The 26,832-nt window shown below is 50.7% G+C and overlaps 1 protein-coding gene across 1 annotated transcript; it reads right to left on the reverse strand.

Moving 5' to 3' along the window:
• Window positions 1–3,794: 3,794 nt before the first annotated feature.
• LOC116498897 (polymeric immunoglobulin receptor-like) lies at window positions 3,795–10,138 on the reverse strand. Its single transcript, XM_032203372.1, has 11 exons — window positions 10,053–10,138; window positions 9,500–9,825; window positions 8,787–9,116; window positions 7,838–8,161; window positions 7,114–7,428; window positions 6,119–6,191; window positions 5,867–5,926; window positions 5,218–5,336; window positions 4,913–5,038; window positions 4,746–4,804; window positions 3,795–3,926 (listed from the first exon to the last, which is right to left on the reverse strand). Exons 1-11 carry the CDS (start codon window positions 10,136–10,138, stop codon window positions 3,795–3,797), a joined length of 1,950 nt encoding a protein of 649 aa, XP_032059263.1.
• Between the last annotated feature and the right edge of the window lie 16,694 nt (window positions 10,139–26,832).

Here is a 26,832-nt window from a genome sequence, read left to right on the forward strand (position 1 = left end):
AGAAAAAAGTTTACTATGCAAAAAAAGTTTACTGTGTGGTTGCTGAATAGAAAAAAAACTTCTTGTGTGCATTATTGTAATTTACTGACACTCAGTAGCACATTTTGTGGAAGTCTGATGCACTTACTGTAAATAAACCCAATTTGAAACTGTGCTGCGTCTGTGTGTGTCAAAATTTTGAGGAATTACGTTTCTAGTCGGTGAAACTGTTTGAATTCAGCGTGGTGTCCTTTTGTAGCAGATGCAGTCCCTGCTGGCAATGGCATGCATTCAGATGTGCACCAGAGCCTGTGAGCACGTCCCTACATGCTAGTGATTAAAAAAAAAGAAAAAGAAACCAACAAGTAATGTTGGGTTATTTTTATTTGTACTAGTTGTCAGCAAGTACGAGGCTTAGGAGCTCTTATTTTGTGTATTTTCAAGTGAAAGCAGACGTGTTTGTGTATTTCCCTGTGCTCAGGAGCGATCAGGCTGGGGGTGTCTGGCTAGGGCAGCAGCCCGTGTGTGCGTGGGTAGAGGCAGGGAGGGCACTGCCATCGGGTGCCTCCAGGAGGCTCCTTCACAGCCTGGTGCTGGTTCAGAACGAGCTCCTTGTGCCCTCAAGGAGGAGCCAGCTCCTGCTGAGGCTTCACCCATTGCAGGTGGTGCCTGGCCAAGGACTCCTGGATCATGCCAGCATCCCTGCGTGAGGACAGCGTCTGCCACATCCAGCGCTGGAAAAATGAAGCAATGCAAAGGAGGAGGAGGAGGAGGAGGAGAGCCTTCGTCTGTTCCCCCGACCACCCAGTCTTGAGATTTGACTGAGACCTGAGACCGAAATGCTCGTCAGCGTTTGCCTACATGTGCACATGCTTCTGGCTGAGCGGGATTTGGTGATTCACTTCAAAGAAAGAGCTCCTTGATTGCTCACTAACCTTGCTCAAATATTTGCTTATGCTCTTCAGGGCCTTGCTTCCCTTAATTTCCTTTCCCGTTACTAGGTTTTTGCAGTGTGACGTCCATTTGCCTTGGTGCCAGGGTGTGAATGGGTGAACACACGGCTCTCCCTGCTCTGTCAGTGCTCACGGAAGCTGATCTTTCAACATCAGCACCTCGAAATCAGCCATTTAAGGATGACAGATACTTTCCATGTTCCACAACCTTCTATTAACGAGAAAACATTATGAATGAAGTGGTGACACAGCTCCTCACCGACCAAAGGAAATCAGCAGTGTCACTGAGTGGTGAAGGAGCTGGGGCTGCTTGGTGATGTCCGTGAGGACCTCTCCATTGATCAGGGTGGGCTTTGGTCCACAGCTTGGGGCAGAAGCTGGGTTCTGTTGCACATCCTCAGCCTGTGCTGTCACAATTACCGTTATTTATCCAATTTCATTGACTTTGTAGCCTGTGCAGAGGGTCTTGTGCCTCAAAGCATGCATGATTTACCACAGAGTGGTAAGTTCACGTCTCACCCCTTGCAAAGGCATGCAGCAGGTGAGGGATGGGCCCCTGATGCACTGAGGTACAGGAGCAGGGGGCCAGCAGCTGGGACCACAGTGCAGTCACGGTCAGAGCTGGCAGGGAGGATGCTGCACCCATTCGTTTTGCCTCCTTCACTGCTCTCCAGGAGCTCAGCATCTTGCTCCCGTGCAGGGGCAGCGCCGTGCAGGAGGAGCAGTGCTGAGGAAAGGATGCCTGCAGGCAGGTGGAGGAGGAAGCTACTTTCAAAAGGGAGAGAGTGGGGTTTTCTCCTCTTGGAAGTTTCGAAACCTTAGCATTCTCCTGCAGCTTTATTACTGCTCAGCCCCTGGGGACACTTTCCGAGCGCACGCCTTTCCTATTGCACCAGAATCATCCGCTCACTTCCAGCAACTGCGGGCAGGAGCAGACCTGTCCCGGCCCCTCTGCTTCTTGCAGCACCCGAGCCCCTTCCTACCACGTACAGAGGGGATGCAGACCAGGACAGCTGAGCTAGAGCCTGATATCTGAGCTCCTGTGATAGCGATTGCTGTGCTGGAGGGAGAACAGCAAACCAAACTGCAGGGCTGGGAAGGGGAAACACAGAAATAAATACCAGCCGACCTGCTGCCCTCCTGCTTGTCCTGAGCCAAAATTGTCTCAGCTCATATTCCAGGGAGGTCCATGATGCAGGAATAATTTGGCTATACGGCTTTCATTCTTGATGAAAACTCGGTGTCTGTAGGGTAATGTGAACAACCACTGTCTGACCTTGATGATCTATTGTCCTGTTTTCACTTCAAAATGTAGCTAATATTTTACTAAAGCAGAAGTGTGTTCATGGTGTTACTGCAACGCTGTCGGCTTGGACTCTAGCCAGGGTAAGGATCCTTATTCTTTATATTTTATGATTTGCTGTCAGGGATGCACGCAGCCCAGACAGACTCAGGGAATTTAATTTGTCTGTGCTGTTTCTGCCCTTTCTCCTCTGTCCCCGTCTGCCTTTCATCAGCTGAGCAGGCACCACTCTGGCTCCTTCCTTGTGACGTGCAGAAACTCTCGTGTTCAGGGAAAATTGTTTCTCTGCTTTGTCACAACTTCTTCATCTTCGCTGCTTCCCAAATTGCTTTATCTGTGGGGTATTCAGCTTTCTGTACCAACACCTGACTGACAGACAGCAATGCCTGTGCCACTGTTTCAAAAGCCATGCGCCAATAAATCATTTTTCTCTGTTTGGTCACCCACTCTTGAGAATAAGACCAGGAGACCACACTTTTTTTAATTACAGCCATCATTACTTCTGCCCGGACAAACATGAAACCAGCCGGGGGCAGCAACCACCGATGCCTGTTGCCTAATCCGTTATAGAGGCTGCTCAACAAGCCGCTGTATTAATTAATGCCATTCTGTGGTAAATTGCTGCTGTCGACAAAAATGCATATGAGGAACATTACTCAGAACGTTCCCCACTCTTCTCCATTGCCCCTTGCTTCTGTGGGGCTCAGACCCTTCTGTGCCATATGCAACAGCAAGTGTCAAACATGCTGGAGAAAGCCAGAGCACAAGGAGGTGAAATCAAAGGAAAGGCACAGACCGAGAGGGGAAATGCTTCTTTGCAGATGCTCTTTGCAGGCAGAGGGCATGGGGCTCTTGGGGCTGCTGGGTGGCAGCTCTCAGCAGCACTTTTCATTGACAGGCTAAAGCAGACTGCTTGCACTTGGAAAAAATACAAGCCAAACCAAACCAAAAACACACCAGTATATTTGTCATGACAAACTTTGGACCCTATTGCTTTTGCGGCGGGCTGATGGATGCCCAACACCAGTCCCAAGGGTGAGGAGAAAGTCCCTGCCCACGCGTGCCCTTGCTGTGACTCTTCAGAGGTGCTTTCCCTGTGCCCTGCCACAGAATGAGAGCCCGCCCGGTCTGCTGAAAGCCGCCTGTATTCTTTATTGGTCGTGAACAAAACTGCTGCAGGCACCCCTGGTCTGTCAGTGCTGCCCCTGGGGGAGAAAGCTGAGAGGGATCAAAAGCGCAAGTCATTGTTGTAAAGGGTTTTTCAGCTACCGTTAGGAAAAAATGGGATTTAAAAACAAAAACAAAAACAAACAAACATCTTCTGGTCTTTGGGAACCCACGGCATCACAAGGGACCCTGGCTGGTCTCAGCCCCTCGGGCTCCTGCCACTGCACCTCCGCGCTCGGGCCTCTACAATTCTGACAAAATCACCGCTCGAAGCTGAATTTAAACAGGAAAAGATCAAGCTATAGCAAATTGTGACAGCAGTAAGCAGCGCAGCTTGCTGAGCCTCACGGCAGAGCCACCCCCTCGCTGCCGCGTCCCCGTGTCCCCTGCCCTCAGACCTGCCCGCCCCAGGCCGGGGGGGCCGCGGTCGGAGCCGCGCTGTCCCCGGGGGCACAGCCCTGGGCGATGGCGTTGGAGGTGAGGAGGTAGGTGGAGTAGGCAAGGTCAGCATCCTCCTTGGAGCCCTGCAGAAGGAGAGAGGACAAGGTGAGGGACACGGTGAGGGACACGGTGAGGGACGTGGTGGTGGGTGGCAGGGGAGGGGGCAGCACGTGGCGGGTGCACACAGAAAGCATTTCCCATCGGGGATGATGCACACAGGCTGGACCAAAAATGCCCATCCTTGTTGATTCTCGAGGCACGAAATGGCAGCAAAAGCGATTTAATTAAAAGCATGGGGAGCCTGGCTCTGATGAGGGCCTCTTTATTGCTCAGCTCTGGGCTCTTGGCACTGACACCTGTACATAGCCTGCGGTTAGGGACTTCTAAAAAGAAGTGCTCCGACCTGGCACCGTGTGTTAGTGCGGAGTGGTGCTGCACCAGCATGGTCTCTCCTGCGGGGAGGGCAGCTGGGGGCAGGCAGGGGAGTACTGGGGACACTGGAGCGAGCCCCAGCCCTCGCAAAGGCAGAGACCCCCCTGCCTGCACTGCCTGCGTGGGAGCCCTGCTTTGGGGAGAGGCTGGGGAGTGCTCTGGCCTCTGGCCATGTGCTTGTCCCAGTGCTTTATAGCTACAGTAAGGACCATACCCCGACCTTCCTGGTGCTCCTTGAGGCTGGCTTGATGTAGTTTCAAGCAAAGCGACTGCTGCTAGTGTCTCTGCTAACACATGGGGTCAGGAAAGGATTAAGGTGCCCCATGGAGGCAGGTGGCCTGATCCAGGCATGATGGGGAACCTCCTTGATAAATGAAGCCCAGGGGCGTGGGCAGCTCCTTTGGTGACGCTGCCGGGGCTGGAGCTGTGCTGGTGCCTGCCAGGTCAGTGGGTGCACTTCTACCTCTTACCCTTTTTGCCTTCTTTGTCTCAGCTGCGCTTTCAACGCTGGCTGTGGTGGTGATGAATTCTGCACAGACAGAAAGGGAGACGTTAGGGTGTGATGTTCTGGTGGCTCCTGGGCTCTCAGGCTCTGCGAGCCCCGAGGCTGGGGGCAGCCCGTGCGCCAGCACCGTACCGTCCCCTCCCAGCTGAGTCTCCTGGCTCGCTTTCATGCAGGCGTTATCGTTTGCCCCGTACTCCTTCACGCTCTCGAAGTCCGACATGCTGATGTTGGTTCTGTAGCTCCCCACGGACACCAGGTCTGTTCGGAGGGAAGCGATGAGTCCCCAACGTGCCCTCATGCAGCCAGCCACTGCACACAGCAGCGCCAGGAGCAGCCCCAGCACGCAGGGACTGCTGCAAGCAGCCGCTGCTGCCTTTGTCTGAATGCTGGGGCCATGTCCCAAATGTCCCAAGGGACTGGGAAGGGCAGGGGCTCACCTGATCTCTTGAGCTGCCGGTATTTAAACACAGCAAAAGCTGCACCGAGGACGACGACTGCTGCGCCAGAGGAGGCCAGGGCTACAGTAAGGACGTTGGAGCCAGAACTTTGTTCAGAGCTGCAGTGGAGGGAAAGATGGATCACTAAGCTGTGAGAAGCAGTTTTATTGGGATCATTCACAACCGAATAACATATGTAAATTTCTAACTGTTGAAACTCCATATAGAATGGTAATCTGAGCACAATGCAGTTCAGTTTATGAACTGCATCTAAGGACATCATAAGGAGATAAGTACAAATGTTGGATGGAGGTAGTGCCAAAATGGCTACACTAGCAGCTTGGTTGTAAATGTGCGAAGGAAACCTCTCTAATCTTGACAGAAGCATTTTTAATTATTTTCTTCTCTACCTGGAATTTCCAGTCATTCCCTTCTGAAATGATATCTTTACCTGGGCTAGATATTAATTTCAAGTCTTGCCTTTTGCTATGACTTTTTTCTTCTTTTCTTCTGAAATTTTGAGCTTAGTTCTTCGGGGAAAAATAATTTATCTGTTGCTAAACTACACATGTGGTATGCAGTGTGTTAGCAACAAACTAACGTAAACTTTGCAAAACTAAGTAGTGAGGGAGGCTTGGGAAGGACTGACCTTTCAGAGGCAGCTGCACTTTGCACCCCAGCATCGCTGAAGGCTCTCCCCTGGGGAACAACGCCACGGTCGGCACTGCTGGGCGCCGCGGCATTGCTGGGAGCTTCAGCGTCACTGGGAGCCACGGCATTGCTGGGAGCTTCAGCATTACTGGGAGCCACGGCATTGCTGGGAGCTTCAGCATTACTGGGAGCCACGGCATTGCTGGGAGCTTCAGCATTGCTGGGAGCTGCAGCATCACCAGGAGCCACGGCATTGCTGGGAGCTGCAGCATTGCTGGAAGTGTCCAAATTCAGGAGCCCTGGGCTGAGTTCGGCAACTTTCTCTGCATCCCCTAGGGAAGAAGGGTGATTAGTTGCAAGCGGCAGTCTTGCAGGGAACATATTGGTGCATGTGGAAATGCGGTGGGTTGGGGCTGTACCTATGAGGCTCTTATTTTAGAATGAGATTTAGAGATCTGAAATCTTATTCCAAATAATCTATTGGAAAAATCTCAAGCAGGATCTCCATGCCTGTACTCTCCTAAAAAATCTGGCATTTCTAAGTCCTGCTTCTAGTATTTCCAGAACAAATGTTGAATATTTGGATTACTTTTGTTTCTATCTCTTTGCCCACCAAAGACATTGAAAAAAGATTGTTTCTCTCTTTTCACTTTGACTACCATCCACTTGGGACAGCTGCCTGTGGGATCTCTAGCACTAGGCTGTACTTATTCTGCTCTACTTCCAATAATATCCCTTCCCAAGAAAAATGTATTCTGTCTAAAATACTCCACTGAAGCTGAGTCCCTTGCTTGTCCAAGGGGAATTGGTGACAGCCCTTCTTAGTATTTTGCCTAGTATTTTCCCTGTGAAGATGAATGAGCTCCCTGGAGTGACATGCAGCTCTTCATGTGACAGGTGTCTGATGATGCATAATCTGCGTGATGCTACGAATTATAATAGCAGTAATTAGTAAGGATGGGGTTGAAAATTGTATGGAAGGAAACGTGAGACTGGAGGGCTTTTTTTAACAGGGAACAAGGTGGGGGCAGAAACGGCAGAGTGGATGCAAACACCTATGGTGTGCTGCACGAAATCAGGGTGATCTTGGTGGCAACTGGTCTGGGAGGCTGTCTGGAAGGGAGCATTTTTGTTTTGAGGTGCTGCAACCTAGTGGATGCGGAGAGCATTTCCCTCAGCAGAAGGCAGCGTGATTCACACCAAGAGAAGCAGCAGAGCCCCAGCGACCCTTCCCCTGGGGCTCACCTCCAGACACCTGCAGGTACACTGCCAGCGATTCCCCGTAGTGGCCGTTGTGCTTCACCCCGCACCAGTACCACCCTTGGTCCGCGCTGGTCACCGAGTCGAAGGTTAGGACGAGTGTCTTGTTGGCGGTGTTGCAGCTGACGTCCACCCCCGGCTGGCTTTGGTCAGAGGCAGACAAGGGGGAGCAGCCGTCGCTGCTCCACTTGCACCAGTACTTCTCGTAGGAGTAGTACTTGCACGGGTAAGAGCACGTTAAATCGATCCGTGAGCCCACTTCTGCCAGCACGTCCTCCTTCCCCTTTAATCCAGGCTCTCCTGTGAGGGCAAACAGAACACCGAGGATGATGCTGGGGGATTTGGCAGTGGGAATTGTAGTCAACAGGCTGCGGGGCTGTTCACCATCTATCTCTAGATTGTGAACCAGGAGATGCCTCTTTGAGGGAAACTGCTCCTTACATTGCTAAATTAACACTAGGGATGCTGAACATACATCTCTGGGTGAAAGCTGTTTGGTTTTTTTTTTTTTTGCAAGGCATAATGTTGAAACCTTGCATTTCCATTCTAAGACTGCTGGGGGGGACTGTCACAATATTTTGCCTTGAGATGAGTTCAAAATTGTAACTCAATGTCTTTACCAAAAAAGTGAGCTCTGCTCCATTGTGGAGCTTGGGAGGTTTTCATTCCTACGGAGCAAGCAGAGAACCAGCAATGTGTGAGCTCGTACCTTCTACGATCTTCAGCTCCTTCGATGACTTCCTCTCCCTTTCATCGTTCGTCATGCACCAGTAATAGCCTTTGTCGCTGTCCCGCAGCTGGTTCAAGATGACGCTGAATGTGCCGTTCTGCGGGTTGTCGAACATGGCCACTCTTCCTTCGTAAGTGTCATACACGAAGCCGGTGTTTTCTATGATCCGAGAACACCCATTCTTTCTCCACTTGCACAAGTACTTGAGCGAGTAATTTTTCGCGGGATCATAGTGACAATCAATGGTTACTGAACCTCCTTTGACTCCGATTACTGTGCTCTTTCCTTGAGGAACGTTTGACCCTGGAGACAAAAATACAATGAGCATTTATACGTGTCTAACTTCTGCCCACGTTGTGTTCTCCCAAGAGAATAAATATCAGATCACACAAAGCTGTTTGGTGTCAGCTAACGTACAGCTAGGTGGTGCTGGGGGGTGCAGACGACAGGAGAGCATCCTGGCACTGCCAGCAATTGACCCCCGAGGGTCTGTCAGACCTTTCCTTCTCCTAAATTCACTGGGTGGTTGTCGTCTCTGTGTATCATCATTTCTCGGTTTCCTTCCCTTTGCTAGGGAAGGCAGACTTTTCCTTCCAGCATCTTAAATCTCAAAGTGACAGGCCTGAGGAGGCAGCTCACTTGTCTGAAGCTTGCAGGCAGAATCTGCCCTCGGGAGCTCTGGGCTCGCTGGGCTGGGGCAGGTGGCTGAGCACTGCTGGGGAAGCTGAGTCCTGACACAAGTCTGAGCTTTATTAGTGATGGTTTCATACACTGCTGGTAGCTGCACCATCAGATAGAAGTTCCCAGATGAAAGGATAGCATAATAGCGCTCCACAAAACTCTTGTTAAATAACGTGAGGCAGTCAGTGATGCTTCTAAACAAAAGCAGAGATGAAAGGAAACAAAACATCGGGAATAGCTCACTCACCCTCGTAGACATGCAAATCCAGCTCCTTCGTTTCTCCAGACTCCCCATAGGAGCCAACCCCGCACAGGTACAAGCCTGCGTCTTCCCAGTTCACCTGGGTTATCATGATGCTGAATGCGCCTTCGGTGTTCTCGTTGCTCAGCAGGGCTCTCCCTGTGAAGTCCTCATCGATCTTCCCATACGTGTCGATGATGTTGCGGCAGACGTCCTTCTCCATCTTGCACAAGTATTTCCTCATGCTGATGGTGTCCGCCCCAAAGTTGCAGGTCATGGTTACGGAGCTGTGCAGCTCCACGTAGAAGAGCTCGGCCTCCTCAGGGACGTTTGGACCTGTGCAAAGAGACCGCTCAGCGGCTGCTTGGTTGGTAGCCGAGTGCTACTTCCCAAGCCTCCAAAGGATTTTTTTTCCTAGCACGGGGTTTCTCTGTGCTGTTTCTCTGTACCCTGCCGTGCCATCCTGCACACCGCTCTCAGCAGTTTCCAAGCAAGGTTTGTGACATTATTGGGTTTTATCTCTTAGGATTTTTATGCCAGATTTTTGGTCAGACAGCAATCTGTTCCGTAAAACATTAGCAGAGAAAAACCCTGCTGCTTCCCGAAGGCAGGGAACATCCTGAGCTCTTGGACGCCGTGCCTGGGCAGGCATCCTGTGGAGCTCTATTAAAAAGGGAAAAAAACGTAGAAGAAAAGCAATACTTCAATACTGTAATTACCTTCGGAAATGTCCAGGCTGACTTTGTAGGAGAGCCCTCTGCCATTGAGGCCGATCCCGCACTGGTAGGTGCCTCTGTCTGACAGCACCAGCCGCGAGATGTTCACCACCATAACGCCCTGCTCCGGGTAGTCGCTGATGGAGGCTCTGCCCCGGTAGCTCGGGGACGTGTAGCCGTTGGAGGAGACGACGGTCAGGCAGCTCCGGGACGATTCCCTGCACCAGTATTTTCTGTCGTGCCTGTTCACCTTGGTGGGCGGGTAGAAGCACTTCACGGTAACCGACCCATCGATCAGGCCATATACCTGCCGTGGTCCGAACACGGGGCTTGAGACTGCAAGAAAGCACAATGTCTGTAAATTTTGGGTGTGCTGCTCCTCCCGAAGGGACTGAGCAGGGTGTGCTGGGGCTGGTGTAGGTTGGGGCTGTGCAGCCTCACGTGTCTGAAAGGTCCCACGGCACCGATGGGCATGGAGGGGGTAGATGTGACCCCAAACCCTCTTTCCCCCTTAGAAAAGCACCCTCTGGTCTTAGCACACAGGCACCTGTTGCACTTACTTGCTGCTTTGGGAGGATATTTGCTTCTTGCAGCTTCAGCTGAGAGGAAGGAGAGCAGGAAGATGAACGCCAGCGAAGTCATTTTGCTTACATTCCCTGGAAAAGGCACAGAAGTTGGCGAATAGTCACACTTGTAAAGGGATTAACTGATCGAGTCGCCTAATAATCCATACGCCTGGAGGGTAAGAGCTGTGGCTATTAGAGCTAGGGAAAAACACCACATTTAATTACTTTAGTCAAACCATTTAATGTGCAATGGGGAGCTGATGTCTGCGCTTGCCCGTGTTGCTGCATGGCACTGCAACTGCCTGGGGGTCTGAAACCAAGGCAGCAATCCTCAGCCATGTAAAACGAAGGGACCTGCCTTTACCACAAAGCCAGTTAATGCGAGGCTTGCAAGTCAGTGATGTAGCCATTGGAGCAGGATGCCCTGGGGACAGTGGGGATATGAGCAGCACAAGAAACTCTTTTGGCCAAACCAGAAGAGACCTGATTCCAAGTCGGAGGTGACATCTGGTTTGTGAATCAGAACAGCCCATCACAAGGCTGAAGTCCAAAGATGGCCCAAAAGCTGCTGAGCCCAAGCAGGCCGGGAGTTCAGGTGGTGGCTCGGAGCTAGGCTGCTCGCTGCCTTGCCAGGATAATGCCACTTGAAATAGTTTGTTGTTTGTGCCGTGAAAGGAAGGCTTGTTCCCTTCTGAGCCTGGGTGCCAAAACCACTCCTTGAGAAAACCTGCTTTTGTAGAGCAGAGTTCCTGTCCGAAGCCAGTATTTAATTTCATACCATTGCTTCCCTGTTTTCTTCAAGAACGTGGAAACATTGGGTTTTTCTTTCCTCGGCTGCTGATAAAGTTAGGGCGCAGAGATTTAAACCCCCTAGAGAATCACTGGTACATCTGGCCAAAACTACTGCACCAAAACTAAATCCCAGCCAAAGTGATGGCTGGTGGGAATGCCAAGCCAAGCTGCCTGTTTCTTGAAATGTGTCCCTAGCCAGCATGATGAATATTTCTGATCTTTCCATGTTTTGTTCTGACTGATGGCCCAGGGAAAGCCAAGGCTTTTAATTCCCTAAGTGGTTTTCCCTGGCCCGAACCAAGCGTGCTGCAGGACACTGCGTGGTGCTGTGGTGAGAGGATGCATTTCTGAGCACCAGTGTTGATCTACCTGTTTATTATTCCAAGCTCTAGAGATGACAGATGCCAAGGAAAGTCTTTATGAATGTTCACAGGAATTTGATTTCAGGGCATTAGGTGACAGGTTTTATTTTATGAGGGGTAATTCCCAGCAGAAGAAAAATGCCTTCGCTTCCGTGTTAAGATGAAAGGTGTTCTGTTGTTCTTTCTTCCTTGTATTGTGATTTCTAATTGCTCAGTGTCCACTTGTCTATGGTTAATAATTTACTCACTGAGCATGAAAAATGCTTTTTCATACATATCCCAGAGGTAGCCAGCAAGGCAAACAAAGCGCGCTGTGCCAAAGGCAAACAGTGCGGCACAGCAAGGGCCCACTTTGCCCTCCCGCCCCCGCCGGGCACTGCCAGCCATGGTGGCAAGGGGCAAGGACAGGTCCCAGTCCAGATTTTCCCCTTCTTGGTAAAATTTGTGTGATCGGTTGCTCTGACTGCTTCCCAAAGCAACCGGCTGTGTCAGGGTTACCGACTGCAGCATCTTGCCAGGCAGGGAAGGATTACAGAGACCTCCCTTGGAAATGAAGATCGAGCAGTCTGAAAGAACACAGAAAGACGTGTGCAAGAGTGGTGGCAGCGAGGTCTGCGTGTGTGCGAGCAGGACAGGATTTGGGCATCTTTCTCCAATTTGTGCCTATGCAAGAGTGACAGCTCGTGCGTGCTGCCACCAGCAACGCGTGGCTCCGACTGCCCCTGGTCCTGCTGTCTGGCACCAACGCCCTCCCCGCTCGCTGAATGGAGGCAGCAAGTCCCAGCAGGCACAGCCGCCTCTTACGTAAAAAGATCTGCTGGGCACTTGCACACCAACCCACTGAGCGGGGCGAGTGGAAACCCCCTGCCCTGCACGCCGAGTGACGCTGCCCGGCCTCGCCGGAGATGCTGGGGCAGAATTCCTTCCAGCCTGCTGCTAAAACAGCTCCTGCTCCTCCTTGCTTTCAGAGAACTTTTGCTGCTGCCTCGGCTGTCTGCAGTCAGAGCGTGAGACTCAAACCTCAGAGCCCAGATAAGGGAAAGGCTGCTGAGCTGGTGTGAAAGGGCGTGCAAGTAAGTGGCTGTGCAAGGGACCTGCGTTAGGGCTGGTGGTGGGGGGTGTTAGAACAGATGTGGGACAGCAAATGGCTGCAGGGGGTTGTGAGAGAGTCAGGAGTCTTGAAGCAGAGTGTGTGCTGCCTGCAGAGTATCTGGGAAGCGAGTTTATGGCATGGATGTGGGGTCAGAGGCTCTGCAGTGCCCGGGATGGTGCTGGTTGAAGCCCCGAGCTGGGGCAGTGCTGGGAGAGGCTCGGATGAGCAGAGCCCTGTGCTGCTCCTGCCACTTGGCTGCAGCCCCTCACGGGTCTGTCCTCGCTTTTCCAGAGGGGAGAGAGGGGGAAAGTAGTGCTGCTTTGTTATATATTGGTGAAATGCTTCCTGGAGCCAGCAGTGGAGGCAAGGCTTCAGTCTGGGCTCCAGATACAGCCCCCAGATTATCTGTATGTGTCTGGCAGCAACAGCTCCTTCAAGGAAAATGCAGAAATTCACCCCAGGCAGTGATGCTGTGACTGGTCCTGGGAGGGCCCTTGAGTCCTTGGGGGGAGGTCTGAGGTCTGGCATGAAGTGTGGGGCTCGTGCAGTGCTCTCAGCATCTTCCAGCAGAAGCCACTTATCCCCCTGCACAGGGGATAATATCCCTGCTGCTTTTGTCGATGCAGGAGAAGGGCTTTTTCTTTGGGATGGGGGGTGGGGGTGCTGGGAATGATGAAGCATCCTACTTCTTTTCCATACCCTTTGCAGCACGGGGTGAGCAGAGAAACAGCCAAGGGGAAAGCTTTTGGCTGCCTGAGTGTGCGTGTGCCCAGTGCTCAAATGTCCATGCTGTGGTCAGAAGGCTGCCCCCCTCCCTGGCACAAACCCCTAGCTCTGTTGCAATGGTGACCGTCTTTGGAATAGTACCAGCTGTGTGCTGGGGCTGTACTCATTTCTCCCTCTGTCTTATTAGATAACTCAGATCTTGTTTGTTTTTTTTTTTTCTGAAGTGGATTTGGCTCATTTTGCATCATCAGAACTTCTGGCTTCCTCCTCTTCCCTGTCCCAAAGCAATGTATTGAAGTTTTACAGCACAAAAACTGAACTCAGCAGGCAGGATTCTGTCTTCAGGACTCCAAAGTCCCCAGGATCAGGGCAATGGGACTGTCCCGAGACACTTTGCCAGGCAGGGCTGGCTCCAGTGTGCTGCTGTTTGTGTGTAATGCAACAGGGGTTGCAAAGATTTATGTTGGACAAACCGAGAACAGGACAGGCTAATTATTAACAAAATTAATTCTAGCCAATCAAGATATTTAGTTGTAATATGCTTTAAAGCAGAAGATACAGCCGTTACCAGGTAAATGGAGTTAAAATCTCCCCTAGTTGCCCCCTTACATGCTCATGGAGTGGCCGTGTACATGACCACAAGCTCGAGCAGCTGCTCAGAACCCCACAGAGGCCAACTGCAGAGGCATGCGAGTGCAAGAGAAATCTAAAGCATGCAAGCACTCGAAACCTAAATATACCTATGCCACAACAACAGGTGACTGACTACTCATTATGACCTGCTTCCATAATTTGGATTTTGTTGGTTTTTCCCTACCACCTCAGTGCGTGAGAGCTTGGTGCATGCACATGCTGCACTGAAGGTGCCAGTCAGGCTTCGCTGGTTGGCACGGAATTAGATCTGGACGTGCTGCAAAGTGTGTTTGGTGCAAAAAAAAAGTGCAAATGGGACAATTGCAAGGTCCTTTACAACCTAATGGCCTTTTTTTTGCTTTGTTGCAGGGTGTTGGGACATTGGTCTGGAGTAGTTATGGCATGAGGCATCCCTGGGCTTGGCTTCTTGGTCTGCCATGTGTGGGCACTTCCCTGGATCCCCCGTGCTGAAAGCATTGCAGGGGCTGTCAGGGTTGGGACCATCACCTTCCTCTCCAGCTGTATGGCAGGCCTGAATTCTGAAATGATGCTTTCAGGTTCCTGGCATAAAATGCTGGGGGAGCAGGGGCTCTCAAACCATGTTAGCTCTTCTAAATATTACAAGACCTTCCCTGGGTTTCCACGGTGCTTTTGCAACTCTGAGCGCTCGGGAGGAATGTCTTCAGATATATAATGGTGCAGAGGAGATTGGGACCTGAACCGAGTTATGCAAATGCAAGCAAGCAGCTGCTCTGACTGGGTAAAAAAAAAATCTGATCAGTTCCCAAATTCTGCTGTCTCAGCTGCTGGGTTGAGCTTTGAGAAACTGGCGCTCTCACAGTGCAGCTTGCCAGGGATCAACAGGCCAATCTATTAGCCATTAACTACTGCTCTTAACAACGACCAGTGTCAAGGATGTGCCATGGGACCAATGAAACACGAAGAGTTCGCTGCCACACTTCTGATTTCACTGCAGGAACCTTCTGCTTTGCGGAAAGTCTGCTGGTATTCCTGCATTTAGGGAACAGTGGACAGAATGGAGCAATGTGCATTTTTGCCCCTCAAATCCTTTTAAAGACGGACCCACTAACACCACGAGTGAGCTGCACGGATGCAAACTGTTGCAGACATACGTGGCGCTGAGCAGCAGCACCAGGACCGGGCAGTGAGGAGGGACAGGGGCGCTGGGGCGATTCGTGGAGGCGCCTGGCAGCAGGACACAGCAGCAGCCGTCCTGCCGGGGCTCTCCACATCCTCCTAAACTGCTGCACTGGCGGCCGTATTGCCAGAGTTATTTGCTGGAGTGGGAGGGGAAAAGCCAGCCGTCCACTTGGATAGCACACGCTCATTGTGCTCTGTGGAGGTGAGCGAGCAGTGAGCTCCTGAAGATAAAAGATCAGGCTGACCTAAACACACGCAGAAAATTTCTGGTTCCAAGCTGATGCCTGCTTTGCAACATGGAAAGAGTAAACAGGATGTGCTGATTTTATGATAGGCTGAGCAGAGATAGCTAGGCAGATCTGATCAAAAGTTATCAGGACTTACAATGAAATCTACCGTCTTTAGGAATTTCTGCAGTGCTGTAACCTTCCTAGCTAAGAGTCTGTGTTCCAGCTAAATGCTGTGCTAAGCGAGCACTATATTCTGGAAAACAAATGGAAAAGACTGGCCAGATAATCCTTATTAATGACTGAAATTTCCACTGAGGTTGTCCTGATGACCTAATTTTAAGTTCCCGTAAGCTGTTAGATGCACCATCTACTGATCTGTTGCTCTTCAGATAGGATTCTCATGGTTCACGCGTTTCTTACTGTTTGTTTCTTGAGCTGGAAAGTGAAACCAACTTTGGCACTATTAAACTGTTATTGTAGCGTAAAACTATTAATATTCCTGGAATTTGTGCTAACCCAAAGGCAATTACTGTACTGCTACGGAGTGTGCTGTAGAAGTTTGGGTGGATGGAAAGCATCAGAGCACCCGACCTTAGCAGCAGCACAATTGCAGTTAGGAGGTATTTTTTCACTGTACTTCAGACAAAATAAATCAGGTCCTTCAGGAAAGTTCCCTTCCAGAGTAAGAATTTGGGCCTGCAGAAACCCACCCCGTTGCTGTGGTACAAGGCAGAGGAGTCTGTCAGCTTTGTCTCTCCTGTTTTAGGGCTCTGTGTCCACCCCTTGCCCTTATGCTGTGGTATCTATTTATCTGCCTTTTAACTGTACACGTTTGGTAGCTTTTCAGAGCTCTTTCAGGAGTTAGCCCTACCAATTCCCTTCCTAAATTTTCAAATCCATATCCTTATGACCATCTCAGTGCTGTGATACAGAAAGCCATAATGACCACAGACTGAAATGCAGCAGTTCAGATTATTGCAGTCGTATTTACTAACATTTGTCATTTTCTATGTTAAAACATAATGCAAATATTGTAATGATAATTACCTTATAGCCAGAAAGGGAAGATTAAAAGTCTAAGGCAAAGAAGAAAAGGTAAAAATTACAAGCTTGATCCTATTTCTCTGACTGTCTTCTAAAATAAAACTCTTTCTCCTCACCAGCAAGAGCTTCACGTCCATTCACTGCTGCTTCAAAGCGAGTTCCCTGCGCACATGTGAGGGGAAGGGACCTGAACTGCCCCATGCTTTGTGCTCTGCTCCTTCTACATCTTACAGTGCAAAAGATTTCATGCTTTAGGAGGAAAATGAAGAATCATTACTCACACTTCAGGTTACTCCTGCAGACTGTTTTGCACTTCTTGCTTTCTCCTTCAGGCTGGCTTTGCCGGTACCGTGGCAGCTGACCCCGGGACCTCCTGGCTGCGTGTGGCTGTCTGTCTGTCCTGCCTCCCCGCTGTGGCTGGACACTGAGCTCGGGCAGTGCCAGCCTGTTTTAAATACTCCTCGTACCTCCAGCCATGCATTCCCACCTGTTGTGCCTTAAAGGAATAGCATCCGAGAGCCTCGCAGGTGCACGGGGCGCCACGTGGGAGTGGGGACAGCCAATGCCCGTCCCGGCACCGCTGACACTTGGCAGGGCAGCGGGCGCACGTTGCTGTTTGCCTCCTGATTACACCCTCCCGTTGTGCAACCGAGAGTGGGCTCTGGCCTCGGCCATGGGCGCTGCCCTGGCACTTCCACTGCCTTCGGGCAGGATGTTTGCCCAACGCAGCCAGGTTTGGGGTCAGGAACATGGGTAGGCTGCTGCTGTGCCGGCAGTGGGTACCCGCAAGGCAGCTTGTGGCTGCCCTGCCTGCAGAGCAATAGTTTTGTAGGGAAAACCTGTGCAAAACCATTTTTTTCCCACTGGTTTTCCATTTTGTTTTTTTTGGAAAGCAGTGTCCTAAGCAGGCCCAGGCTCGTTGTATCTCCTGGCAGAGCAGGTTGGCCTCGCTGGGAGGGCAGCTCTGCCCCCAGCCCCTCTGCCTCCCCACCGCCCCGTGGGCAGAGCAGGAGCCCACGTGGGCCAAGGCTGGCTTCGTCTGTGCAAAAAGAGAACATGGCAAATTCTTCAAAATGAAAAATCTGCAGGTGCTCTGCTGCCATCTTCAGCTTTGTTGCTTTGCTATCCTGTACTAATCCTTGTACTAATGATTCAAAAGCAACCATTTCATTTAACTTGGGGGGGTCACATGAAGCTTTTCTCCTCTACGCGTAGGGAAAGCTGAGGAGTTCAAGCAGGACGGCACCTCTGGGCAATCCTGCCCTAGCTGAGAGCTGGTGGGATCCTGACCTGGGGCTGGGACATCTTACAGCTTGTCAGACACCACAGCCATCTGGAAGCACCTTTCCTCTCGCCGAGGGTGCCGAGCTCCTCCGCAGGAAAGCTCAGCCATTGCGGCAGGGCAGGAGCTGCCGTGGTGAGCGCGGCCGTGCCCGAACCCACACGGGGTGCTCTGTGGGGTCTGGGATCGGGTCCAGCCGTGGTCACTCTCCCCGGCAGGAATAACACCCGTCCCTTTGCAAGCCGTGTCCTTCCCACCACTGCTCCTCTGGCCGCGGCTGGCATGGCTGGCTTGAGTTCCTGGGCATGGAGTTGCAACTGGCCATGATAAACACAGGTGTGTTTGCCTTTCCTACAGCTCCCATTCCTGAGGGCGCCTTTCCCTTTTGGATGCCAGGGAGTTCCCCACCCGGCTGCTCTGGCCCTGCAGTTTGCCCCGAGATGTGCAGAAGCACCGAGGAAGGCGGCATGGCTGTGAGCAGAGGAAGAAGCCCTGACAGAAACCAGCCCATGGGGACCTGCAGCCACTTGTGAATCTCGGGCAAGAAGAGGTAGTCCCAAGTGGGGATTAACAGTTTCTTTAAGCAAGCCACTGTCTTCGCCCTTGAAGTTTCTGGTAAAACTGATCCATTGTCTCCAAACAAGATGGAATTACGCAAATATATTTACTTGCTTTAACAGACAAGGAAATGTCCTTCTGCCAAGTCACAGGTTCCACAGCACTTTGGCATCTCCAGAAAACAAACAACCCCTACCTTGCTTTTTTGGAGGAGCCAAAGCGCAGTTTACAGCATGGCATGTAACCTGAGCATGCAAACCAAAGCTACAGGTTTGGTCTGAGCTTCCTTCCCACCAGGAAGCTCAGCTGCTACAAGAGGCATTAAGGGCTGCACACAGGAGTAGCTTGGTTAGATGCCTTGTTTAATTCTCTACAAACCACAAACAAGTGACATTTGGGCAGCCTGCAGTGATTCAGATTTGGACCTGCTGCACGGGATACTCAGCTTCTGAATGGGGAGCAAGGAAAATATGCTGCTGTGTGCTTTGGGGTTTATTGCGATGCCTCAGCTTTTGATAAAGAAGCTCTGGTCTTATGTATGGAGTGGATTGACAGCAGGGGGATCTGCCTTATTTTCCTCAAGTCTTGATCAATTGTGCTGAAAAGTGTTTTTTTCCTCACAGGATCCCTGTAAAAACAGAAGAAAAGCTGTTACCCTGGTATTGCCTCTGCAATATTTTTAATGGTGTTTGTTTTTATGCCTAACCAGGTATTTTAAATGGGTCTGATATTTCAGGAAGTCCTGAGAACACAAACTATTTTTTTTTTTTTTAAAAAAAAGCACGGGGTGGGAGGGGACTTCTGGAATCCACCCTCATACTCCATTTAAGAGGGCAGTTAAGCCAAAGTTTTTGAACTACTATTACACCAACTGATTATTTTTTTTAATGGAGGAGAATGCATTTCACTGATACGAGTTTCTACGAATTGTGGATATTTTAAATTATCTTCCCAGGTGTTTTCTGTAAGAGATTCTTGCTGAAGATTAGCTCCATGACAGCCCCACTGCTTTCATATTTTGCCAGAAGACAGACACTTACGCATAAGCTGGTCCTCCTGAACCTTCCAAGGATAGCATAGATTATCCTGCAGATGTAAGGCAAAAAAAAAAAAAAAGAATATGATTGCAACATAATGAACAAGAGTTGCTTCTGCGTAATACTGCAAGAGGTTCCAAGTAATCAGATTTTGTTGGAACAAGCAAGCAGGAAGAGTGATAACATGCTTACTATGTGTAGGCAATAAGTTATCATCAATGCTATAATAAATTTATAAAGCTCATAAAGGATTAAATCAAATTATTTTGAAATCTATGGCTCAATGTCTGTTGGTAAGGAATAAGGACAACAGTTCCACATCCAATCATCTATCCTGGATTGCAGGGTTGCAATTCCTGGACTGCAAACCCAACGTCTATCCCGTGGAGACATTTTACACGTTCAGTGGCAGATACCCTGCCTAAAATATGGTTTTACTCTCTTCTACCAAGGGAGCCAACATTTGCAGCACCAGTTTCAGAAAACACCCACCGACATTTGCTTGAGTCTGTCTTGCATCCATTCGCTTCGGTTGGGCTCCCAGTTTCCTCCATTTTCTCTTTCGCGGGGTTTAGACCAGCCTGAACCAGCACAGCTTCTGCATGTCCCAGGGTGCTTCTTTCTTGTCCTTAACAAAAAAAATATGCTTGCAATGGAAGGCAAAAGCTCCTCTAAAGCCTATTTAAATTTATGAGCATGTTGTAACAGACATTGGATTAGTCTCATTGTTTCCCGGTTTCGTTCTTGTAAATAATTGTATTTTTATTCACCATTGTTCCCATTGAAGGTTTTTGGCCCTAAAGTTCTAACCAGAGACACAGCATGTTGTAGAATAATGTATATGTATAGTTTTTTTGACAGTTTTTAACAAAGAGTTTTGGGTATGTCTTTTTCAGCTGTGCACTGAATGGGCTGGATTCGGCCCCGCGGAGCTGCCCGGCTCACAGCTGCTCGCACAGCACAGGTCCCTGCCCTTTATGCTCAGGATTTCCGAGCACTCTTGGAGCTGTAAAACTGTTTGTCCGATGCACAAAAAACAGCCACGCTTTTGGTAGATCTCCACAAATTCTGTTTCCTTCCTTTGCTTTTCATTTAAGCATATTAAAACCCACCTCGGTCACACCACCAGCAAAATGGATGCGTGTCTCTCGAGGCAGAAATCGTCAGTGAGTCACCCTCTGGCAAGAGCCAAGCCCTTGCAAAAGGATCAGCTGCAACCCAAAAGGTGGTGCCTGGCCGACTTACCAGTCTCCTTTTGAAGCTTTATTTTGGCAAGGATGAGAATAGCGATAGTGATGAAAATCAGCAAAAGCAGAGCCGACAGCACAACTGGGAGCAGGTGTGATTCACCCGATGAGCTGGAAAGATGAACCGTCGGAATTAAATTGGATTTCGTGTTAAAGACCGGGTGGTTGAATGGAGGCTGTAGATTTTACACCAAAGAGCACAAAAGAGTTATAAACAGACTGAATCAAAGGAGAACAGTCAACAAAATCAAGCAGAAATGAAATTGTTTGATCTGGAGCTTGGCTTATGAGGAAGTAATTTCTACAGCTACCTCTGCTCAGCCATGTGGGGCTTATGCTGCCTGATGAATTATCCCCTCCAAGAGGAAAATGTGCTTTTTTCATCATACAAACTCCCAAGCAAGGTTCAGACTCTTTCTTTGCAAGTTTTTGTAGGCTGTCATGCTGTTGCAGGGTGTCTACGTGCCATCTCCTTGTGAAAATGCCATAAACGCTATCAGAGCTCAACATGCGGATAGAGCTTTGCCAGGAACGGTGCAAAATCCGACCCTTTATACAAGAGCGTGACTTAATGTAGGTAGGTAGCATGCTCCTGCTGGCTGGATGGTAGCTAAATGTGGTTGGGGGAGGCAGTGGATGGGGAGAACAGGGTTGTAGAGACAGCGCTTTTCATGCTGGGGGGGCAGACGCAAGCGTGCAGAGGGGCTGCTCGGGACATTGAGCTGGATTTGTGGACTGTGGTATTTCTTCAGTTATGACTGATACTGCAATATCTGATACATCTCTGCCAGCTATGCAAATCACTTTACCTGGTACTGGATGGTGGCCATAGCCGGGGTGAAGGGTCTAAGGGCTGCTCGCAGCCGTACTGGCTAACAGGAAACCCAGAGTTAAAATCACCAGGGGCAAACTGGCTCCAGGGTGAGCGGCATGGCGTTTTTAGAGAAGTCTCATGGAATAATAACTGGCCAAAATAGCTCACAGCTTTTCGATTAATCTTGTCCAAAGATAGGTCCTTATGCAATGCAGAGCACCCAAACACTGCACTGGGTACTGGCTGCCCATGATGACTGGGATGAGGTGCGCCATGAAGTATGTAGCAGCTACTGATTTGCCAGCATTATTGCTCAAGCCTAATGTTTCCTAATGTCCTGTCTCCACACTAACCAAAGGAAAACAGACAGGAGCACATCTGTTGACTCTGGCAGCTGATCTACAGGACTGACCAGCACCAGAAGATTTCGAGAACAGTTCAAAGATCCTCTCCACAGATGGACATGAGATAAGCTTGCCATCTGCTTTTCTAATTACACCTATTTTCTATCAGAGTTTATAATTTGCAACCTCTGCACAACCTAAGTAGAGGCCAGGGGAATTGGGCAGAGGGGTGCAAACCACCAAATTTGTGTCCCAGAGAAAAGTGGCTGTGAGCTTACCTCTTGTGATAGATGCTGCTGCGGGAGGTCACCGAAGTGCCAGGGGGGGCAGTGGGCAGCTGGGTGCCCGTGGTGCCCATGGTGCCTGCAGTGTACGCAGTGCCTGCAGTGTACGCAGTGCCTGCAGTGTATGCGGTGCCTGCAGTGTACTTGGTGCCTGCAGTGTACGCGGTGCCTGCAGTGTACGCGGTGCCTGCAGTGTACTTGGCACCTGCAGTGTACTTGGTGCCTGCAGTGTACGTGGTGCCTGCAGTGTACGTGGTGCCTGCAGTGTATGCGGTGTCTGCAGTGTACTTGGTGCCTGCAGTGTACTTGGTGCCTGCAGTGTACGTGGTGCCTGCAGTGTATGCGGTGCCTGCAGTGTACATGGCGCCTGCAGTGTACGCGGTGCCCGCAGTGCTCCTCTGTGTTGGCGTGCTGTAGGCTGCCAGGCTGGATGGCAAAATGGGGTTCACAAGAGTGTATGTTTCTGGGTTTTGTGAAGTGCAGGTTCCTGCAAAGAAAATGATTTTCAGGCTTGAATACCCATCTTTTTGCAGAGAACATTCTAGATTTACCAAAAGTTTGTGCATTTCACCTTGCAGTTGATGGAAAAGGTATGCAGCATGATATGACCAAACTCTAGCATTTATATTATGGAAAGCAATTTGGGAGTGCTAATGAAAAACCATTAATACTTGGCAAAAATTCTTTCTTCCACCCCACTACTTCTGTCTTTGACAGCTGAGCAGTGACATGGATCTATGTATTTATGTGCTGCAGTCTCTAAAGCTGTAAGGCAACGCTCAGCTTGTCTGCAGCACAAAGCATTTGTCTCCACGGTGCACACGCTGTGCTCAGGTTGTCATATGCTGGGTTTTGCTTCATAAATAATCAATAATATAATTCAAACAAACCAAGTTCCTGCTGAAAGCTCAGCTTGCAGCCCCACCTTTACAAACTTTGCCATCCTCTCGGTTACTTGCCAATACCTGCTCGTAAGGCAAAATGTAGAGCAGAATTTTCTCATGGCACCGTGACGTTTATGCACAGAGCAAAGCAAAACCTACTCTTGTGCCCGTGAAGGAGTAGGGGGAAGAATGATTAAAAAACCCAAAGGGATTATAGTGCTCCTAGCTGCCCCATGGCCTACCCTTCTGGATGAGCAGCTTCACAGCAGACGTGTGCTCCGTGTGCCCGCTTCTGGCCCCACACCAGTACCACCCCGCGTCATCCTCTCTCAGGGGGCCCATCACCACGGTGTACGTCCCCTTCTCCTGGTCGCTGCTGGCAATCCGTATGCGCCCTTCGTAGGACTCGTGCACGAAGCCGTCCAGGTCCACCAGCAGGGAGCAGCTGGCTGCCTTCCACCTGCACAGGTACTTCGTCTCGTAGCTGCCCTGGGGGTCGTGGTGGCACCTCACCGACAGCGAGCCTCCCACCGTGCCGCTCAGGAACTTCGGGCTCCTGGGCCGGGAGGAGGCTGCAGGTTGGGATAAGCCATCAGCATTAATGTGGATTAATTAGCATTTTGTGCCCTGCTCAGAGGCCATGAGGAGCCCCCAGGGAATCAGTGCCCTATCCTACCTGTGGTCACCTGCAGAGCCACGTCCTGCAGGCTGTCCTGGCCGCCCAGCCTGCCCATCCCACACCTGTACAGCCCCGTATCTTTCTTTCTTAAATCATTTATCAGCACTTTGAATGCTCCAGAGCTGTCCTGAGGGGTGATAAAGATTCGTCCTTCGTAGCTCTTTGCCACATAGCCATGGGTGTCGGCGATGAGAGTGCAGCCGGCGCTCCCCACTTTGCACCAGAACCTCTTCGTGCCATTGCGGCTGTCCCCAGGAGGACAGGAGACGGTGACGGAGCCACGGAGCTCCCCGTGGAGCAGCTCGGCCAGCCTTGGAGCACCCAGGTCTGTGGGGAGAGAGCGGGTGGGTGCTGTCACACACAGCCAGGTGTGGTGATCCCCTTTGTGTGGGTCAGCAGCTGCTCACGGTCACACCTGGGGGTTTATTCCCGAGTGCTTAATAGCAAAGGGCAGAAAAACTGGGTACCAAACTTGGACTGGGTCACCCTTTATCCCTGTTCCAGCTGCCATACCTTCTGAAACCATCAGGTTCAGGCTGATGTAGAGGTCCTTGTTGGTGCTGCCGATGCCGCAGCGGTAGGTCCCCGTGTCGCTGCTCTTCAGCTCTGTCATTGTCACCATGAAGGTGCCGTTCTGGGGGATGTCCTCGAGGGACACCCGGCCCATGTGGCCTTTGGAGACGTAGCCGGTTGTGGAAACGATGGTGTAGCAAACTCCATTGCTTGCTTTTTTACACCAGTATTTTCTGTCGTGCTTGTTGCTGGATGTGATTGAGTAGAAGCACTGGTGGGTGACCGACCCACCAACTGTGCCTGTCAGAAACCGGGGCCCAAACAAGGTACTCGAGACCGGCTCTTTGTGGGGAAAGAAGGAAACAGAAGTTTGTTAGAGGCAGGCAGGTTCTCCCCTGGCAAAATCAGCCCTATGCCTTCGTGTCAGTGGGGGGCTCTGAGCAGCACTGGTGTGATACCTGGCTCCAAAAGGCCGATGTTCATTTTGGACACGATATTTTACTTTCCTTGACTGCCCCATTACAGACTGTGCAGGTGGGGAAACCCTCCGGAGCAGGGTGTCCAGCTCCTCCGAGGGCAGAGCTCCCACCAGCCCTGACCCTCCTGCCCGGAGTGAAGTGTCAGGGGCAGCAGTCAACAGCAAACAGCCAGCGCTGACCTTTGGTGTTTGCAGACTGCCCGTTCTGGCAGCTTTCTTCCCCCTGCAGCTGCGTTGCGCAGGCGGCCGCACGAAGTGTGGAGCAGCGGGGTCCTGCCCGGGGCTGAGCCCATGCCAGCAGGGTTTGACCCGGCCCCATTCTGCAGCCGGGGTTGGCTGCTGCTAGCAGGGATTTAACAGGAGCTGTGCCCCTGTCCCCTGCACCTCCAGATTCGTCTGTTCTCATGGTAGGTGGCTGGAGGGTTTCTTGGCGACTCACCTTGCAGCAAAGCTACAAAGAGAAGGAGAACCTCCATGTCCACCTTCCTCAAATGTTTGCTCAGCAAACTTCCAAATCTCACCTTGGACGCTGGATTTTGCTGATGTCTCTGTTACCAAACAGAAGAGAGATTGTGGCAGTGATCTGCCAAGGTTGTCTCTGGCACCCCCTTGACGCAGACCACCCACGTCCCTCACAGCTCCCACCCCGGGACATGGCGCAGTGCAAGATAAGAGAATTTTAAAAAGAAAACAAGTGCTTGTAGCCATCCTGCATTAATCCCCTGTTGTTTGGGCAGGATGGTCTCAGACATTGCTGGTAATGAACACTCAAGGGCAGCCAATGCTCAGGGACCACTCTGCAGACCCGGCACCGCAGGCGTGTGAGCACTGGCTGAGGGTGGGCACGCACGGAGGGGTTTGAGGACCATGGTGGCATTTGCCAAAGCAGCACCAGGAGCCACAACACCTCACCAGGACCTGCAGCCAGCCTCCTGCAGCCAGACCTACTGGCATCATGCTATTTTATTTTATTTTATTTTATTTTATTTTATTTTATTTTATTTTATTTTATTTTATTATTTATTTTGTTTTTCTTCCAGTGCAACAAACGTGCTGCAGCTCTCGGGAATGCCAACAGCACTCCTTTAACACCTCCCACCGAATTGCAATCATCTTTCCTCCCTTTTTATTTTTCTTCCCTGCAACTTCCTGCAGAAAATCTTTGGGCAGATTGCTGCTATCTGCTTTCAGATCTGAATAGAAACGGTGTTTGAGTGTCTCTGATTAGGAAAGGAATTACTTCCTTGTCTGGGTTAAAAATTGACTTCTAATTACTGCAGTTTTATACCAAAGACTCCCTACTAAAATTCTTTGTTTAAGATTTGCATAACCCCCACCATGGTTAAAACCTTGGTAGGTACAAACCAGGTGATTTATTTCGTGCTTGTTAACACATTGAGATCACTTCAAAGCATTTTGGAGATATGAACAAGGAAATGTCAGAAGCACAAAGCCACTGTGGGCCTTATTCCCCGTCACGGTGCAAAGCTGAGCCCTGGCTGCCAGCGCTGGTGGCGGTGTCTGGGGCTGGGTGCCCGCGGGGGCCACGCTTCAGCTGCTGCCCACCTTGGTCTGCAGGGCACAAGGGGACACGCAGCTCTCATGCTCTCTCTACGCCTGGCTTTGGGGGTGATATGCATCTCTCCTGGAGCTGCGACCCTCCCCAGCCGTGGGCTCTGGGCTTGCAAACCTGGCTCCCACCCAGCTCTTGGCCTCAGCTCTCGCGCTGCTGGTAGGAAGCGTGGGTCAGGGCAGCAGAAACGGGCTCTTCCCCTTTCAACACAGGCAGAAGCGCTGTGGTGGGGCAGCTTCTCCACTATAAACCACTACAGCTGAGCCAGCACCTTGCTCTTTTCCTTGTTTTGGGGCTGGGGACATGAAGAGAAGTCCTAGCACCCCAAAATTAATGAAGAAGGTGCTGGTTTTGCCAACTAGAGGCCGAAGTTCCATCATTTAGCTGGCCCAGCTGCTGTGATCCTGGTGTTCAGGTTAGCATCCACACAAGCCTTGTTTTCCTAAGCAGATGAATTCTGTGCTGGTGTGAATGTGCTAAATTCATTCTGGCATCAGGCCACGAACAACTGAGATGTGAAGTGTCTGCAAGCCCACAGAGCTCCTTGCCTCGCTCAGAGGTGGGTGCCACACTTGCACAATCACCCAGCTGCAATCTCTAAAGATCAGGGACAATTAATTCACAACCCCACTCATTCACTCCTCCATTTCCCACCCTGCAGCAACAGGCAGGGTGTTAGCGAAGAGCCTGAGCCATGCCCTCCAGGACCACCATGAAGGGCTTTCAAGCTGCTAACAAGGAGATTTCACTTTTTCCAGGAGAAAAGCTGGTCCAATTATCTTGAGTAACTTCAGCTGAGTGCCAGCCCCGCTCATTCAGCCCTCAGCATGAAATGTGTGCTTTGGGGGTTATTTACAGCATCCCCTGGCAGGGAGCTGCAGGTAGGACATAGCTGGCTGGTGTGCAGGCAGCTAGCCCACGTTGCAAATGACTTATGGATTAGATGGAAGCTAAAATAAAGCACCTTCAGTGAGGTCTTTCTCACCTGCCTGTCTGTGCTTGCAGCACTGTTGGGTTACTGGGCTGCTTTTTTTGT

The sequence above is a fragment of the Aythya fuligula genome, chromosome 25 (genome assembly GCF_009819795.1).
Source record: "Aythya fuligula isolate bAytFul2 chromosome 25, bAytFul2.pri, whole genome shotgun sequence".
Taxonomy (NCBI): domain Eukaryota; kingdom Metazoa; phylum Chordata; class Aves; order Anseriformes; family Anatidae; genus Aythya; species Aythya fuligula.

Bases quoted from the DNA above. Each gene is read 5' to 3' on its own strand.
- LOC116498897 (XM_032203372.1), bottom strand. From the start codon at position 10,138: ATGACTTCGCTGGCGTTCATCTTCCTGCTCTCCTTCCTCTCAGCTGAA. The intron at 9,826-10,052 runs GTGCAACAGGTG...TGCAGTCTCAAG, and splicing joins CCTCCCAAAGCAGCAAGTAA to CCCCGTGTTCGGACCACGGC. The intron at 6,192-7,113 runs GTGAGCCCCAGG...TAGGGGATGCAG, and splicing joins GTACCTGCAGGTGTCTGGAG to AGAAAGTTGCCGAACTCAGC.